Here is a 16,835-nt window from a genome sequence, read left to right as displayed (position 1 = left end):
AATAAATAATTCTGAGGATCAAAAGAAGCTGCAAGGGATAAGATGATGAAATGGGCAAAAATGTATCGGATGGAATTCAATATCAGTAAATGTGAGGTGGTACATTTTGGTTTTAAAAAAAACAGGAGCCCCACTCCTGTTCAAGTAGTACCATAAGATGAGCAGTTTAACCTCTGATCCAAGAGACAGGACCTCCAACAATGTAGCATTGAAGGATCAGCCAAGATGATGCATTTATGTTATAGCTTAAACCCACATTCTTCTGACTTGGAGATAAGAGTGCTCCAATGGAGCCAAGCTGACAATAACACGAATGTTGTCTTTATCAGGAAATCAAAACAAGCAACAACACCACAATCCAATACGGCATCATTAGTAAATTTGAGTGAAGAAATCCTAATGATGTACAGTGGAATATGCCTGCAGGATGAAATAATGAAATTTGGGACTGACAAACGGTATGGTAGAAAACAATGTGGAGTTGAATTATAAGAGCAAATTCCGTGATCCCATTCTGGATGAATTGCTGTTAGGAGAGTCAGTGGTACAGGTTTGGTGAATTTATCCTGTAATTTCACCCATCAGCAGTCTTTTTTAGTGAAGTGAGTGAATCCACATTAGTCTGCTTGAGTAGTTTTACCCACCAGCAGCACCTATGTGCCTCTGGCCTCAACTTCATCAGCCTCCCTGGCTGCTACCTCAGCCTTAATGTTGGCCCCCCAAGTTCACCTTCATTCCCCCGCAAGACTGCTTTCATCCAACTCTGCAGCATTGCCTGCCTCCATCTCTACCTGTCCCTGAGTGTTGCTGAAACTCATGCCTTTATCATTTCAGGGCTCGCTATCTCCAACACTCTCTTAGCTGGCCTCCTTGCCTCAACACATCATATACTTAAATTCATCAAAATGCTGCAATTCATTTGCTAACCTACAATACGTCCCAGAGTCCCATCATTCCTGCTCTTTAGAAAGCGCTACTGGGTCTCTCTACCCCAGCAAGTTCACTTCAAAATTCTTTTTCACTTTCAAGTCTCCCCATGACCTCATCCCAACTACCTTAGTCACCATCTTCTGTCCCCCATGTATTCTCTTAACACCAGGGTGCTCCTTGTTTCTCCACTCCCTCTGCTCCACCATTGATCATTCACCCACTATGCTCTCATACTCCTAGTACCATTCCTTCTACCTTGCCATCTCCCTACCTGCTTTGAAAAACCTGCTTTGAAAAACCTCCTCAAAAGACTACTCTTTGATTGTGCCTTTGACTCCCTCCAAAGCATCTCCTTTTCCCCACCTGTTCGGCATCTGTTTTTATTTCCTCCAAAATGCAAAGCGCTTTGAGATATCTTCCTGCATGTGAGGACCGCTATAGAAATGCAACTAGTTGCTAACTTTTTCTATAGCAGGATTGATTTGGAAGAAATTTGGCAATGTTTTAACATGCATTAGGTAGTGGATAAATAAACAGCAACGTGATAGTTTCTCTTCCTGATGGCTACCTAACTCGGATAGGAGGCACTGTTTACAGCCAGTGACCCCTTTATCTCCTCTGTGCTATAGAAGCCAGATTTGGTCAGTATTGAATGATCTGCGTTCACCTGAAGCAGGAATTGCCCTGAGGTCTATGACACTTGTGTGGTATCAATTCTACATTGATCTCACTTTCACCGAAGCGTACGAGAGCATGGGCCTTACACTAAACATCCGTAAGACAAAGGTCCTCTACCAACCTGCCCCCACCACACAGTACTGCCCCCCGATTATCAAAATCTATGACAAGGCCTTGGACAACGTGGACCACTTTCCATACCTTGGGAGCCTACTGTCAACAAGGGCAGACATCAATGATGAAGTCCAACACCGCCTTCAGTGTGCCAGTGCAGCCTTTGGTCACCTGAGGAAGAGAGTGTTTGAAGACCAGGACCTCAAACCCGGCACCAAGCTCATGGTCTATAGAGCAGTAGTAATATCCGCCTTTCTGTATGCCTCAGAGACATGGACCATGTACAGCAGGCACCTCAAAGCACTGGAGAGGTACCACCAACGCTGCCTCCGCAAGATCCTGCAAATCCATTGGCAGGATAGGCGCACCAACGTCAGTGTTCTCGCTCAGGCCAACATCCCCAGCAGCGAAGCTTTGACCACGCTCGATCAACTCAGATGGACGGGTCACATCATCCGCATGCCCGATACGAGACTCCCAAAACAAGTGCTCTACTCGGAGCTCCGACACGGCAAGAGAGCCCCAGGTGGGCAGAGGAAACGCTTCAAGGACGCCCTCAAAGCCTCCTTGAAAAAGTGCAACATCCCCACCGACACCTGGGTATCCCTGGCCCAAGACCGTACAAAGTGGAGGCGAAGCGTCCGGGAAGGCGCCGAACACCTCGAGTCTCTTCGCCGGGAGCAAGCGGAAGCCAAGCGCAAACAGCAGAAGGAGCGCACGTCAACCCAAGCACCCCACCCACCTGCCCCTTCAACCACCACCTGCCCCACCTGTGACAGAGAGTGTAGGTCCCGCATTGGACTCATCAGTCACCTGCGAACTCATTTTTAATGTGGAAGCAAGTCATCCTCGGTTCCGAGGGACTGCCTCAGAAGAAGAAGGATCTCACCTAATTTGAATGGCAATTTTCACACAAACTGCTGTGATGCCAACTAGAGTATTTGTGCGGGGTGATGAGTAATACCAGCTCATGCATGGTCCCAGAAATATTTAACACAATTCAGTTCCCAACCCCATTGCTATCATGCTGATCACCTCCCCTCCCTCCTGACTTGTATTTCAAATTTCATGCAATTTTCCTTCGGGTGGTCTTGAAAAGCTCAAGTATTTGCAGGTGCTGAGTATATTTGCAACACAAATGTGTTTAGGCCTCTTTCTTGTGACCTGATAGTATGAGTGGTCTCATTGTTATTCCTTAATAAGCATCTTCATTCAAAGTAATGAATAAATAAAGATGAATAAGGTTTTGAACTTCAGCTTGTAAGCAATTGGACAAAGCAGCATTGTTTTCTGTCATTATTCAAGTTAGCCAGGGCTTGCAAATCTAGTGTATCACTGCTGGGCTTGCCACCTCTCTGGTTTTGAACTGGACAGCCTGCTATTTGAATAACTTGAATAATGCAAACCAAATACAAAAGCCTATATTTTTCACTGGAGCTGCAGTGGGGTGGGTTTTGTGCTGCCTGTGGCTCCCAGTGCTGACTCGGGTAGATTTTTGGGGGCAGCTAATTTAAGTATTGGTTTGCTGACTCCTGATGGGATTTCAGGTTGCACCAGGGGGCCCACTCTGGGGCGGGTGGTGATAGAGGGGTGTCATGTCTGCAGGTCCGAGGTTCTTTGAGTAGCAGAGTGTGGCCAGATATCTCTGGGGCAGCTGAAGAAGTCTTTGAAATGTGTTAAAATGCTAAGTTTTGCAAGCTGACTGAGTGCAGTGACTTGCTGTACAATTGACTGAACTCTGATTGTGGCCCATTTAAAATTTAAAAACCACTTGCACCTTTTTAGCAACAGTGGACCCTGGAACACAATAGTGTTCCTAAGGCCCAGCATTGTGAAGGTGTTAGTGAAGGAAAACATGATGAATGATGTAAGTCCTTCATTGGCACAGTGGCTTTTGAAGACATGCACCCATAGTTCAGCATGCACTGTCACTTCTGGAGGAAGTGGTCGGACCAATGGGGAGCTGAGTTCCCAACCCCCACTCGACCCGGTACCGCAGGGGAGGAACACTTAGCCCCAGTCGAGTTTTTAAATTTTACTCCATTTTTTCCATTTTACTCCATGTCTTATGATGTTGGAGAGATTATTGATTACTTCAAGTCAGGCCAGAAGGATCAGAGAGCATAAATTTAAATGAGTGAAAAATAAATTAAAAACAAATAAATCATTTAAAAAAAATGATTTGTTGAAAGGATGATTAAAAAAATAGTGCTCCAAATGTAGTTAGATATTAGGCTGGGTGAGTTAAGAGTATGACGGTTTAGGACCAATAAGTCAGATATTGTTATTTTGACCTTTCTCTACTTTTATTGATATTTAGATTTTAATGAATTTTTATCAGTTAAATTAAGCAATGCTCCCTATTTCCCTGCCCCACCCCTCTTCTGCCCCCATCTAGTTTTGAACCTGGAGAAAAAGTGGCAACAAGAGATCACCATAGTAGTGTTACATATTTAGAAGGCAAGTTCCTGCCATTGCGATGTAGATTAGGCCAAGAGTTCCGTTAGGGAATAAGACCACAGTTCTACAGGTCCATGATTCTGTTCATGTGAGGGAAGTCTGAGCTATTGTCATTGGTTTTCTTTAGCTATGATTTATGAACATATGTCTTTAGATTTTATGTGATCTGAGCAGATACTTCTTTTTAAAGTCAAGCTGCTTAAAAACATTGAACTCCTTTTTGATAAGCAAGGATTATAGAATCCAGGTAAAAGTCGAGCACAATCCTTAAATACCTGTTGGTCCTGTGCATTGTGTTTTAGTTTGGCTCAGTTGACAGCACGCACCTTTGAGGCTAGTAGATTGAGAATTTGTGCCCTACTCCGGTGTACAACCTAGCCTCATGCTCAAGTGGGTATCCTTTACATGAGATGTTAAACCAAGGTTCCGTTTGTCTTGTTGAAGATTCTTCGACACTGTTTGAAGAAGAGTAGGAACTTTCCCCGCAACCAATACTGACAAAAAAAAAACAAGTCAACTCTCAGTCAACTTAATGCTGTTTGCTAAATAATGCTGGTTGAAATGGCTGACACTTTTGTTTACATAACAACAGTCAATGCACTTAAAAAGTGATTAATTTTGTGAAGTGATAATACGCTACTGTTTCATTTTGATTATTATATCCTTACCATGTTAACCAATGTCATGTGGTTGATATTTTTATGATGTGATATAATTGACGATGTTTTTACAAAATACACGCCAAAATATGAGGATGCAGTGGCTGTGCCCCCTTCTCACTCATGAGGTTGAAAGTATCTGTTAATGGGCACAGTAGAAAGTGGGCGGCACTCCCAGTTCATGACGTCAGTTACAAATGTGTAGATTTGCAATTTGGCATTATGTTGATATGGCCGCTCCACTCGAAAGATCCAAAGGGTGTTTTATGGCCAAGTTAATAGTAGTTCACTTCTGTGTTTGACGAGGCACTATTGAAGGTGATTGGCACTTCTGCAGAAGAGTTTGTATAATGTGCTGATTGGCTTATGTTGAGGTATTTATTTGGCTAGTATTGTATGTGCATTCTTAATTCTGTTTCTGATGCAATCTCATCAGCTTTTGTCCGATCAGCCAACTTCAAATGAATCGAGCAGTTAAAAACAGGAGACTAGGAAAGTAGTAGAGAGCTTCCGAAAGTTGGGGTTAAGTGGGAGTAGTTCTCAATGACAGAAATTTGTGCATTGGAGAGAGAGAGAGAAGGGAAACTGTTGTTGCAGTGTATTAACGAGGGCTTTTAAAAAGACTTTCCCAGTACCTCAGGAAAAGTTATAGAAAAGGATTTTGAAGTCATTGTTCCAATTCGGGCCATCTCTCAACACTCTTTACTTCTGCTCACCACAAAAAGTAGCCTCCATTAGTACACCCATGCCTCTTATGAACCAAAACATAACATCATGTGTGTAGTGAATGGTATGTAATGTACCTCAGGGCTAACAATTCACTACTACTGGGTTAAACTGGAAATAGTATGGCCGCGTACTCCTGATCTCCCTAATGGGCATCATGTTGACACACAGGCTAAGAATTGTTTATTACAAGAAAGAAATATACATGAAAGCGAAGTAAACCTGTATGATTATCAGATTAGATGCTCTGGCCCGTTTACATAAAATGAGGGTTATTCTTTCAATGGCGCAGCCATCCGGGACAGCAACTGCATCTGAAAGCTTGTGTTCTTTGACAGCATATGTGTATTTATGTCAGCACGCACAAAAACAATACATTTGTTATTAGTATATAATGCCTCCAGATGGAGGTGTATATTAATTTTACCTGCAAACTCTGGTTAAAAGGCTTCACTACAATTTATATGAATGGATATAATATGTGAAAGGGATATGAACAGATCTGGAAGAGCTCCTGGGTACTAGAAGCCCTTGATTCTTTTTGAGGTAGCCTGAACACCATGTGGTGCAGTAGAATCAAGGAACTAGGGGAGGGTGAAGACCAAAGACTTCCATTACGCTCAGGCCTATTACCATCATGTTCATATTATGTCATGTCTTCCTACTCAGTCACTTATACACAGCATTATTGAACCTCAAAAACATCCGACAGAGTATGTATGGAATTTTTCAAGGGGCCTCTTGGATGAAGCATTTTAACATGTTGTTCTTCTCCTGATTTCATAAACTTGGAAAAACAAACTGATGCCACCGTCAGTGTCCCTAAGCAAGACGCCACACTGCATCACTCGCACCACCTTTGCCAAGCACCACGCAGGTACACTGGATGTAGACAATGAATTTGAGCTTTAACTGGGTGAGTCACATTGCAAAGGCAATGAAAGAAAGGATTTCCATTTATATAATGCCTTTCATTTCCTCAGGATATCCTGCTAATGAAGTACTTCTGAAGTATAGTCACTGCTGTTTTGTAGGCAAAATATGATAGCCAATTTGTGAATAGCAAGGTACCACAAACAGCAATGAGATGAATGACCAATTAAACTGTTTTTAATGGTTTTGGTTGAGGAATAAATGTTGGCCAAGATACCAGAAGAACTTCCCTGCTCTTCAAATAGTAACATGAGATCGTTCATGAGGGCAGATGGGGCTTCAGTTTAACATCTCATCCAAAATATGGCACCTCCAACAATCCAGTACTGCGCTGTAGTGTCAGCCTAGATTATGTACTGGATTAGGGCTTAAACCCACTACCTTCTGACTTAGAGGTGAGTGTTGTTAACTGAACCAAGTCTGAGGACCAAGTGGCTGGAGTGCCGTCACTATTCCTGCCTTCGCTTAGGGATTCTGACCTCACTGGGTCTGCTTATAAAAGAGATTGCTATCTAAGCAAGATCATCTGCAAAAGTCGCTTGAGTCTGTACAAAATATCCTGCAAGGTCTGTTGAGGGGTACAGAGGAGGCCACTACTGAATCCATGCAGTCATGGATGAATAACTGGCTGCACTGCTGCTTACCATGGGGTCAACGGCAACTCCAAGGACATTGCAGCAGAGTACGCAATAGCGCAGGTTCTAAACAGTGACAGCATCTCCCATGTATGATCACACTGCTGCTATAGCCTCAAATCTACAAGAGGCTCTCTTACCCAGTTTCAAAGAGTAGTGCAGTAGCTTATCTTAATGTATCTTGTAAAAGCCCGTAGCACACCAGTCTTCCTGGCTATGCTGCTGTTTCTGGAGCTAGATCCACATGGCCGCTGTCTACCTCCTACTCTGGCATTATTTCCGGTTATGGCTTCTTCCTCCACCATAGTTAGGCCTCTTTTGTATATCAAAGTTATTGAACATGCAACAGACAATGATGGTCACAGAGACCCTGGGGGCTGTACTGTAGTGCACCCTTTGATCTGAAGAGCTGCTTTAAAATACCAATGATATGCTCATTAATGATGCTGGTAGTTTCAGAAGCCTTACTGCATCAGCACTCTGCTTCTGTAAGTGGGCTGAATAGGATCTTCCAAGAACCATCTTTTCAGTCTGTCTTCGTCTTCAAGTAAGCCTGATACAGATTATTGCATTAAATTGAAAGCACAATGGAAGCTGCCTGGGAAGCAGGCATTGACCTGCATGATATGGTATTGCTGGTGACTGACCAGTTGCACATTGATGGAGTAGAACCCCTTTCTGTTTACTTAGACCGTTACATAATGGATAGGCTCCTAGAGGGCCACATGGGTGCCACCAAACACCCCCTGTATTGTAAGAAAGCCAGCAGTCTGGTGGAATGAGCCACTCTGTCATCGCACACCGTGAGTCAGAGAACATGGTTACTCTTTTTGTACTGCTAATTCTTTCTGTCTCTACTGCTTGTGTCTTTATTTCTCTTCTCTGTTCCTTAACTCTATTTCTTCTCTCTGTCTTATTCTGCTTTACATCTGGGTGGGAGGTGGTGGGTTGTATGGCGGGGAAAGGAGCCAACAGTTGTTGCAGGGAAAATGTGGCCCTCAGCAGCTCTCTTTCCATCCACCCTCCCAATCACTCATGCCTTCACCACCCCACCCCCCTACTCCCATCACATTCCCTATCTGTTCACATTTTTACTACCCATTCTCATTTCCACCACCCCTTTACTCCCAACACCACCCCACCTCTTCCCTTTTCAATTACACACTCCACTCCGGTATCTTTTCTTCCCCCTTGCTCTACTACCATTCACCTCATTCAATATAAATATTACTACAATGAAGCTTTCGAAATTTACTTTGATTTCCCCCCCCCCCCCCCCCCGCCCAAAATTAATAAAAGAAAAGATACTGGGCATAAATGTCTAGAAGCTGAAGAAAATGATCACAGCAGCAGAGCTGACTAACACTACTAATGCATCTGGGAAATTAGGTACACTAAACACGCTCAGACTGCACAAAGCAAATTCAGCTCACTAAGTCACAGCTATAGACAAAAATATGAAATCCGAGTCCAGGCTTTTAAGAGGGGATAAGTCCTCCAAGTGAGAACTTTAATAAAAGCATTGGAAGATGCAAGACAATTCAGTGGATAAAATTTAATCATGTAATTGTGAAATGTGTGATTTAAAAAAAAAATTAATTAAACTCTTTATTTTGGACATTAGAAATTTCAGTTGCTGAGAGAAAAAATGCTGAATCAAAAACAAATTCAGAAAGCATTTTGAGTGATTTGTGGTAATCCAGTGGCCAGATTGTGCAATCACAGGGTGATATACTCGCACTCTAAAATAGCATCTATTGTGTGTCACACAATGTGACACTTTTAACATTAAAAGTACTTAACACAACTCCCTTTACAAGTGTAATAGGTACTGCAGGTGCCTGTAATGAGTTTTTAATGAAATATAGCCCCATGTACAAAATTTAATATATAGATAGATGATTGGTGCTGGCATAAGCTTCAAAATTTATAACCAGTAATTAACTTCTGATAGCCTTTATCAATCTGTGTAGCCACGGTGGAGTTTGAAATTCAAGTCACACAAAAATGGAAATTGTGTCATTGGCAAATTCATGTTTTATACCACTTAATTAATTAAAGCCTATTGTATCTCTAATTATCTGAAATCTTCTGTGTTTTCTTTAAGGGACACCGCCAATGTGATCAAAGAAAAGTTTGGCAAAAAGCTTTATGAGTCCCTCTTAGAGTAAGTACCTCTCTGTGTACAGTGTAAGCACAATCATTAAGAATAACATATGCTGTGTAGTAGAATTTTGTTCAAGCAAATTGGGCAATTTTCTATTATTTTCTTGTTTTTAATTTTCTTTTTTTCCCCCCCCTTTTTGGAGTCCCACATTTCTCCTAAGGACATTCAGAGTATTGATAAAGCTGCGTCACCTCAGTTCAGTTGCTAACTTTCTTACCTCTGAGTTGGATGATAGTGCATAAGGTTTGAGCTCAAAATGTAGGCTGGCATTCCAGTGCAGTACTAAGAAAATGCTGCTTTATTGGAGGTGCTGTCTGTTGGTGAGAAATATGTCTCCCTCTTCAGGTGTATGTTAAAGATCCCAAGGCACTTTTCAGAGCAGAGCAGGGAGTTCACCTTGTGTCCTGACCAATATTCCTTCCAAGCCCAATACTACCAAAACAAATTAATTGATCATTTATCTCATTACTGTTTGGGGAATGTTGCTAAGCAGAATGCTGTCTGAATTTGCCGACATAACATCAGCACCCAAAAAAGTAGTTTATTAAGTGTTTTGAGATGTGATGAGGTAAAATATAAATGCCAGTATTATTATAAACTGTTTGTTTTTTGTGTTACAATATGGTTGGTGCAGGAGCAGTGTGCCCCATGTGATACTTCAAAACCAATGCGAAAAGATGCTATAGAGCCAACTAGAAAGTAGGATTGTTTGGGAATGGTGGCATAATGGATCAACACTCTATTAATTCTGGAGCCTGGGCTTGAATCCAGTTCAGACTGATGGGATGAAAGTAAGGATCCAATGAAATGAGCAAAAATTTGCAACTTCACCCAGAAGGGCCATAAATATAGTTGGTGTAGGACGTGGTAAAATTAACAATGCTCTTTTGTCGTTTGGGATAAGACGTTATTGGGGCAGAATAGGAGGTTTACTCTGCATCTAGGCCATGCTATGTTTGACCTGGAGTACTGACAGTGGATTACTAATCGAAAGAACAGGAAAAGTGTTCTGTTGCCCTGCCCTAATAGTCCTCCCCTTGATAAGCATATAAATTCACCCCCCCCCCCCCCCCCCCCAACCCCTATAAATTTAAAAAAAATGCAGGATTGTCTGTGGGGAAAATTGAATTTGAAATTTGGAGTATTGTACGGGTTAGCCTGTTCAAGCGGTGTTAATTTGGAGTATTGTACGGGTTAGCCTGTTCAAGCGGTGTTAATTTGGAGTATTGTACGGGTTAGCCTGTTCAAGTGGTGTTAATTTGGAGTATTGTACGGGTTAGCTTGTTCAAGCAGTGTTAATTTGGAGTATTGTACGGGTTAGCCTGTTCAAGCGGTGTTAATTTGGTTTCAGAGGTGAGATGCCCGATATAAACTCAATTCTGGATCGCGAGGACTTCACTATGATGAAGAGAGCCATATATGCTACTCAGGTAAGCTCTTTAGCAGAGAAAATCGGGAAGAGAGTGAATGCTCAGATTTCTCCTCTGTAGTCACCATTCTTCAGGTTTTACCTAATATTAAAAAAAATCGCAACAAGAAAAATGCGCAGAAAAAAATGAGATAAATTTAAAATAAAACTACAAACCATTATTAAGGTTGGGAAATAAAGAATTAAGAAATGGTTCAGTAGAAAGGGAGTGTGAAACGTACAGTTAGAAACACAGGTCAGCAGTAGGAATGCCACAATTGAACTCAGTCCTCCTGGGATAAGTAGGGGAAGACTCAGAGTGGATGATTTTCTGCTGCTGCCGCCTCGTTTACTCTAATAAAAAATAAAAAAATCGATTAAAAAAAATTTGGCCGTCTGAGATTTTCACGTCTACAATTTGGTACCAATGCTCCTGCAAAAAGGCCTACTTCACTATGCAAATTGGAATCTTACACCAGTTGTAGCATTCATTTACAATTTTCAGTACCAATGGGCAGAGTGTGCTTCACGCATGCTTCACCCATTAGCACTAGACCTTGAGCAGCCTACCCAACGGTTCTTAAAGAAACCACTGGGGGATGCTCACAAACGGCCACTATTACTTCTTCTATAGGGCTAGGAGAAGTAGGATTGCACCTCCAAGAGCGCCTCCGTCTCCTTTACAGTCTCCTTTGGCTCTGCTCCGCTATGGAGCTACCAGATTTCCTGCCTCCCCGGATTGGCGAGCTGCTCATCAGCGCACAACGAGCACACGACAGCTTGCCAACCCGATGCAAATGAGGCCTAACCTTGGAAAATGTTTGGGGCTTCCCGCTGGTATCAGGTGGGCAGCACGATTACTCCACCCAACGCCTGCCCGATGCAGGCGAATGTGGAAAATCACCCACAGTGACTCCTGCTGGAAACTGTGTGTGTGGCCATCAGGTGAGGACACAATCAGGCTCAGGTGTGAATCTCCAATGTTCTCCCACTGCCCCACAATCCAGTAGCCTGTCAACACTCCTTGTCCAGACTCTCACATGGAGAATGGCAAAGGTGTTTGGATGATGCCAATGCCCTTGAAAACGAACGCCAGCAAGAGTTGGCACCATCAGAACAGAGAAAGTTGAGGTAAAATAGAAATGCGACTGGTTACTGGAGATAAGTTGCAAAGGGAAATGCCTAAAAGAGATTGGACGGGTCTTAATTTCAGAGAGGACCCTCAGCATGAGTGCAAATAAATATACCACGAGCACGAACAAGTGAAAACTGGTGAGTGTCGATTTTGGAGGGGAACGATTCCACTGTAACCCTGTGTTGTAAATAATTACAATTTCTTTAATGTAGTTCTTGCCCCTTTTCGCTTCCTTAACGCATAGATATCTTTTTGTTAAACAGCGCCGTTCGCTGCCTCCTATCTGCACGCATAACATGCTGGACGATTCCAATGATTTCATTCTCAAGGCAGTTCGAAGGATTGGATTGTTTAATAGCATGAGTGACAGAGTCAAGGTATGGGACATTACTTTTCTTGGTTGCTATGATAAATTTTTAATGAATTCTGTACACAGACGGAGTGGCTCATAAAAACTGTAGAATGACAGCTGTCAATCAAATAAACTTGAGTGTAAATAGTTCCAGCCAGGTTGTTCTACACATGAACCTGTTTGCTGGATGCAATAAGCATCTTTAGTGACCAGGCTTTTTTAACCTGGCTGAATTTTTGCCCCTCCTCTCCTTGCATGTTATGGCAATTAAAAGGAATACATTATCATATGCATAAATTTGCTTTTCTTATTTAGAAATCTAGATGAAGGGCTAAAAGCCCGTAGCACATCTGATCCTGTCCTTGCCTGATGTGCTCACAGGGGCCACTGGAGAGAGTTCAGAAGCAGGAACACTGATATATTTCCTCCTCTCCATCTCTCTCTCTCTCTCTCTCTCTCTTTCCAACCTCCCCCCCCCCCCCCCCCCCCCCCAAACTGAGGTTAGTTGCAGGATCCCTACTACTACCCTGGCTGAGGTCACATGATTGAACACAGACCACGGATTGAATCTCTGTCTTTGCTGTTTTATATAGCTCACTAATTTTTTTTTATTCATTTATGGGATGTGGGCATCACTGGCAAGGCCAGCATTTATTGCCCATCCCTAATTGCCCTTGAGAAGGTGGTGGTGAGCTGCCTTCTTGAACTGCTGCAGTCCGTGTGGTGAAGGTACTCCCATAGTGCTGTTAATTCCAAGATTTTGACCCGGTGACGATGAAGGATCGGCGATATACTTCTAAGTCAGGATGGTGCGTGACTTGGAGGGGAACTTGGAGGTGGTGGTGTTCCCATGCACCTGCTGCCCTTGTCCTTCTAGGTGGAAGAGGTCGCGGGTTTGGGAGGTGCTGCCGAAGAAGCCTTGGCGAGTTGCTGCAGTGCATCTTGTCGATGGTACACACTGCAGTCACGGTACGCCGGTGGTGGAGGGAGTGAATGTTCAAGGTAGTGGATGGGGTGCCAATCAAGCGGGCTGCTTTGTCCTGGATTGTGTCGAGCTTCTTGAGTGTTGTTGGAGCTGCACTCATCCAGGCAAGTGGAGAGTATTCCATCACACTCCTTACTTGTGCCTTGTAGATGGTGGAAAGGCTTTGGGCATTCAGGAGGTGAGACACTTGCCACAGAATACCTAGCCTCTGACCTGCTCTTGTTGCCACAATATTTATGTGGTTTGTCCAGTTAAGTTTCTAGTCAATGGTGACCCCCAGGATGTTGATGGTGGGGGATTTGGCGATGGTAATGCCATTGAATGTCAAGGAGAGGTAGTTAGACTCTCGCTTGTTGGAAATAGTCATTGCCTGGCACTTGGGTGGCGTGAATGTTACCTGCCACTTATCAGCCCAAGCCTGAATGTCGTCCAGGTCTTGTTCCATGTGGGTATGGACTGCTTCATTATCTGAGGAGTTGTGAATGGTGCTGGACACTGTGTAGTCATCAGCGAACATCCCCATATCTGATCTTATGTTGGAGGGAAGGTCATTGATGAAGCAGCTGAAGATGGTTGGGCCTAGGACACTGCCCTGATGAACTCCTGCAGTGATGTCCTGGGGCTGTGATGATTGACCTTCAACAACCACAGCCATCTTCCTTTGTGCTAGGTATGACTCCAGCCAGTGGAGCGTTTTCCACCCGATTCCCATTGACTTCAGTTTTACTAGGGCTCCTTGATGCCATACTCGGTCAAATGCTGCCTTGATGTCAAGGGCAGTCACACTCAACTCACCTCTGGAATTCAGCTCCTTTGATCATGTTTGGACCAAGGTTGTAATGAGGTCGGGAGCCGAGTGGTCTTGGCGGAACCCAAACTGGGCATCAGTGAGCAGGTTATTGGTGAGTAAGTGCCGCTTGATAGCACTGTTGATGACACCTTTCATCACTTTGCTGATGATTGAGAGTAGACTGATGGGGCGGTAATTGGCCGGGTTGGATTTGTCCTGCTTTTTGTGGACAGGACATACCTGGGCAGTTTTCCACATTGTCGGATAGATGCCAGTGTTGTAGCTGTACTGGAACAGCTTGGCTAGAGGCGCGGCTAGTTCTGGAGCACAAGTCTTCAGCACGATAGCAGGGATGTTGTCGGGGCCCATAGCCTTTGCTATATCCAGTGCACTGAGTCATTTCTTGATATCATGTGGAGTGAATTAAATTGGCTGAAGAGTGGCTGAGGAGGAGGCCGATATGGATCATGCACTCGGTACTTCTGGCTGAAGATGGTTGCAAACGCTTCAGCTTTGTCAGTAATTAAACTTGCTGAATCACTTGTGGAGCCTTGATTTTATAAAAGAGTTATTGCTGTGGAAGCTGTTCTTCTATATTTTCCTCATGACTACAGGTTAATTCATGTCTTGGCATAACTGAGTTCCCAATTGCACAACCATGATGAGATCAGAGAGCGAGTAGGGTTGAGTTTTGCTTTGAATAACAGAATATTACAGTGACAGAAGCTATATTTTCTTTTACTCTCCAAATTTCCCACTGGTTTTCTCTTACCCATCCCGTCCTTTCCCGACAGTGCTCACGTAGCTGGTTTTGCTTGCCCGTCTCACCCTTGTTCCTCCAGTGACCAGTCGTCATGGATGAAACTTGAATGGCGAGTGTTGCCAGGATATTAGACTGTGCAGTCATCACACCTGAACCAGCTCTTGTCTTTAGCTGTTGTGCACATGTGCACTTCCAGCAGGACTTGCTGATTAGTGATCCAGAGTGGGAACCCTGGCTAATTTCCCATTGACCCAGAGTCTCTGATACCAATTGCAGTTTCTCCACAGCAACCCTGGATGGGGCTAACTCAACACGGAGCAGGGATCAAATCTTGGGTCTACTTGGTCTGTAACACACACAGTGCAATTTCCCACTGGGCTATCAGGGGAGGCTTATGATGGAATCTTTGCCTCTGCTATTTACTAAATGGCTTTCATTCGTCCTCCAGATCATCTTTCATCCAGAGTTCCTGTCGTCCACCAGCCCATTGCTCCCTTTGGATTATGAGGAGTTTGTGCGTGGCTGCCATTTGGGTGTGTTTCCTTCCTATTATGAGCCGTGGGGATACACTCCCGGTGAGTTGCAGCCAGTATTTGTTCTTTAAAAAAAGATAATGACTTGTTTTTAAGTTGTGAGTGATATCGGCAAAGCAGTATTTATTGCCCGTCTCTAGGGCACTAAGAGCCAGCCATATAGTGTGGAACTGGAGTCACGTATAGGCCAGACTGAGGAGGGCGTAGCAGGTTCCCATCCCTGTAGGACATTAGTGAGCCAGTTGGGTTTTAAAAACCGTCTGCCATTTTCATAGTCATTTTCCTCGTGCTAGCCCAGACAGAGGCCAGTTACCTTCCTGACACAATGAAAGGCTCCCATTAACTATCAGCGTTGTGAAAGCCTCACTGAGAACGAATTCTGGTTACAATTGACACATAATATGTGAAGTGAATTTAGGACTGGGGTTCATAGTACAAATCTCCTCCTAATTGGCAATCTCACTCAGAGAGGCCACAAAATGTGGGAAATGGAAAAATGGAGTACATAAGGGTATTCTATTCTGAGGTTGGTGGTTGGGGCAGAACAGAGAGCTTTAGTCTGCCTCTACCTGAGCTTGAAGTGGTTGATGCTGACATGAAACGGAAAGAGTTACCTTCACCGTGATGAGCACAAAATACATCCAAGATTTTTTTTAAAAATACACTTAATATAAATCATTATAAAAGAGCAACAGTATCTTTCTCAAACAATGGTTGCAAGACAAAATTTCATTTTTGTTACGTAGAGTTATTTATCTCTCTTCAGGTCTCCATATTATTCACTGTTACAAGCCTGTGAAGGCAGCAGATCATCTTCCCGTTAAACTGCTTGGCCACGCAGCACTCCCGGGGTCCCGCGCAGCGCTCCGGGGTCCTGCGCAGCACTCCAGGGGTCCCGCGCAGCGCTCCGGGGTCCTGCGCAGCACTCCAGGGGTCCCGCGCAGCGCTCCGGGGTCCCGTGCAGCACTCCAGGGGTCCCGCACAGCGCTCCGGGGTCCCGCGCAGCACTCCAGGGGTCCCGCACAGCGCTCCGGGGTCCCGCGCAGCACTCCAGGGGTCCCGCACAGCGCTCCGGGGTCCCGCGCAGCGCTCCGGGGTCCCGTGCAGCACTCCAGGGGTCCTGCGCAGCCAGTGAGCTGGTTTTTAAATTGAAAAATTTAAGTCCATGTGAAAATTACAGGGAACATTGTAGCAGATGACCAGCTCTCAGGCTTTTAAGAATACTTATATTTAACCAGTCATTGGGAGGAGTATGTGTACCCTCATTGTGACTCCTTCACAACCACACAACCCTGGAAAGAGTTTCTCCTGATGGCCTCGGAGAGATATGAAATTTGCTGTGCACAATCATGACTGACTGCACTCTCTGCAGTTGCAGTGGGCTGGTACACAGCACACTCCATTACTGCCTTACGAGCAAATGAAATACTGTAAAATTCACCAACAGGAAGTCAAAGCGAGTCAAATAACAACTTCCTAATTACCAGCAGAGAACTAGGTGCTGAATCCAAATAGCTTATAGCTCGAGGCCGCGTTACAGTGGCTGTTACATGATAGATCAGTGTGC

At 44.1% G+C, this 16,835-nt stretch overlaps 1 protein-coding gene across 1 annotated transcript in view; it reads left to right on the top strand.

The window, feature by feature from the left end:
* LOC147106716 (glycogen [starch] synthase, muscle-like) overlaps positions 1-16,835 on the top strand; it is a 129,094-nt gene that overhangs the window by 77,573 nt on the left and 34,686 nt on the right. The window contains exons 9-12 of the mRNA XM_086007772.1: positions 9,243-9,302; positions 10,654-10,732; positions 12,109-12,222; positions 15,184-15,310. Of these exons, the coding sequence (XP_085863898.1) occupies positions 9,243-9,302; positions 10,654-10,732; positions 12,109-12,222; positions 15,184-15,310 (380 nt within the window). The remainder of the gene's footprint in view (positions 1-9,242; positions 9,303-10,653; positions 10,733-12,108; positions 12,223-15,183; positions 15,311-16,835) is intronic.

Source organism: Somniosus microcephalus, chromosome 15 (assembly GCF_052327205.1).
Source record: "Somniosus microcephalus isolate GS21.2 chromosome 15, FLI_Smic_1.0, whole genome shotgun sequence".
Taxonomy (NCBI): domain Eukaryota; kingdom Metazoa; phylum Chordata; class Chondrichthyes; order Squaliformes; family Somniosidae; genus Somniosus; species Somniosus microcephalus.
This window is presented reverse-complemented; position numbering and strand designations above follow the sequence as displayed.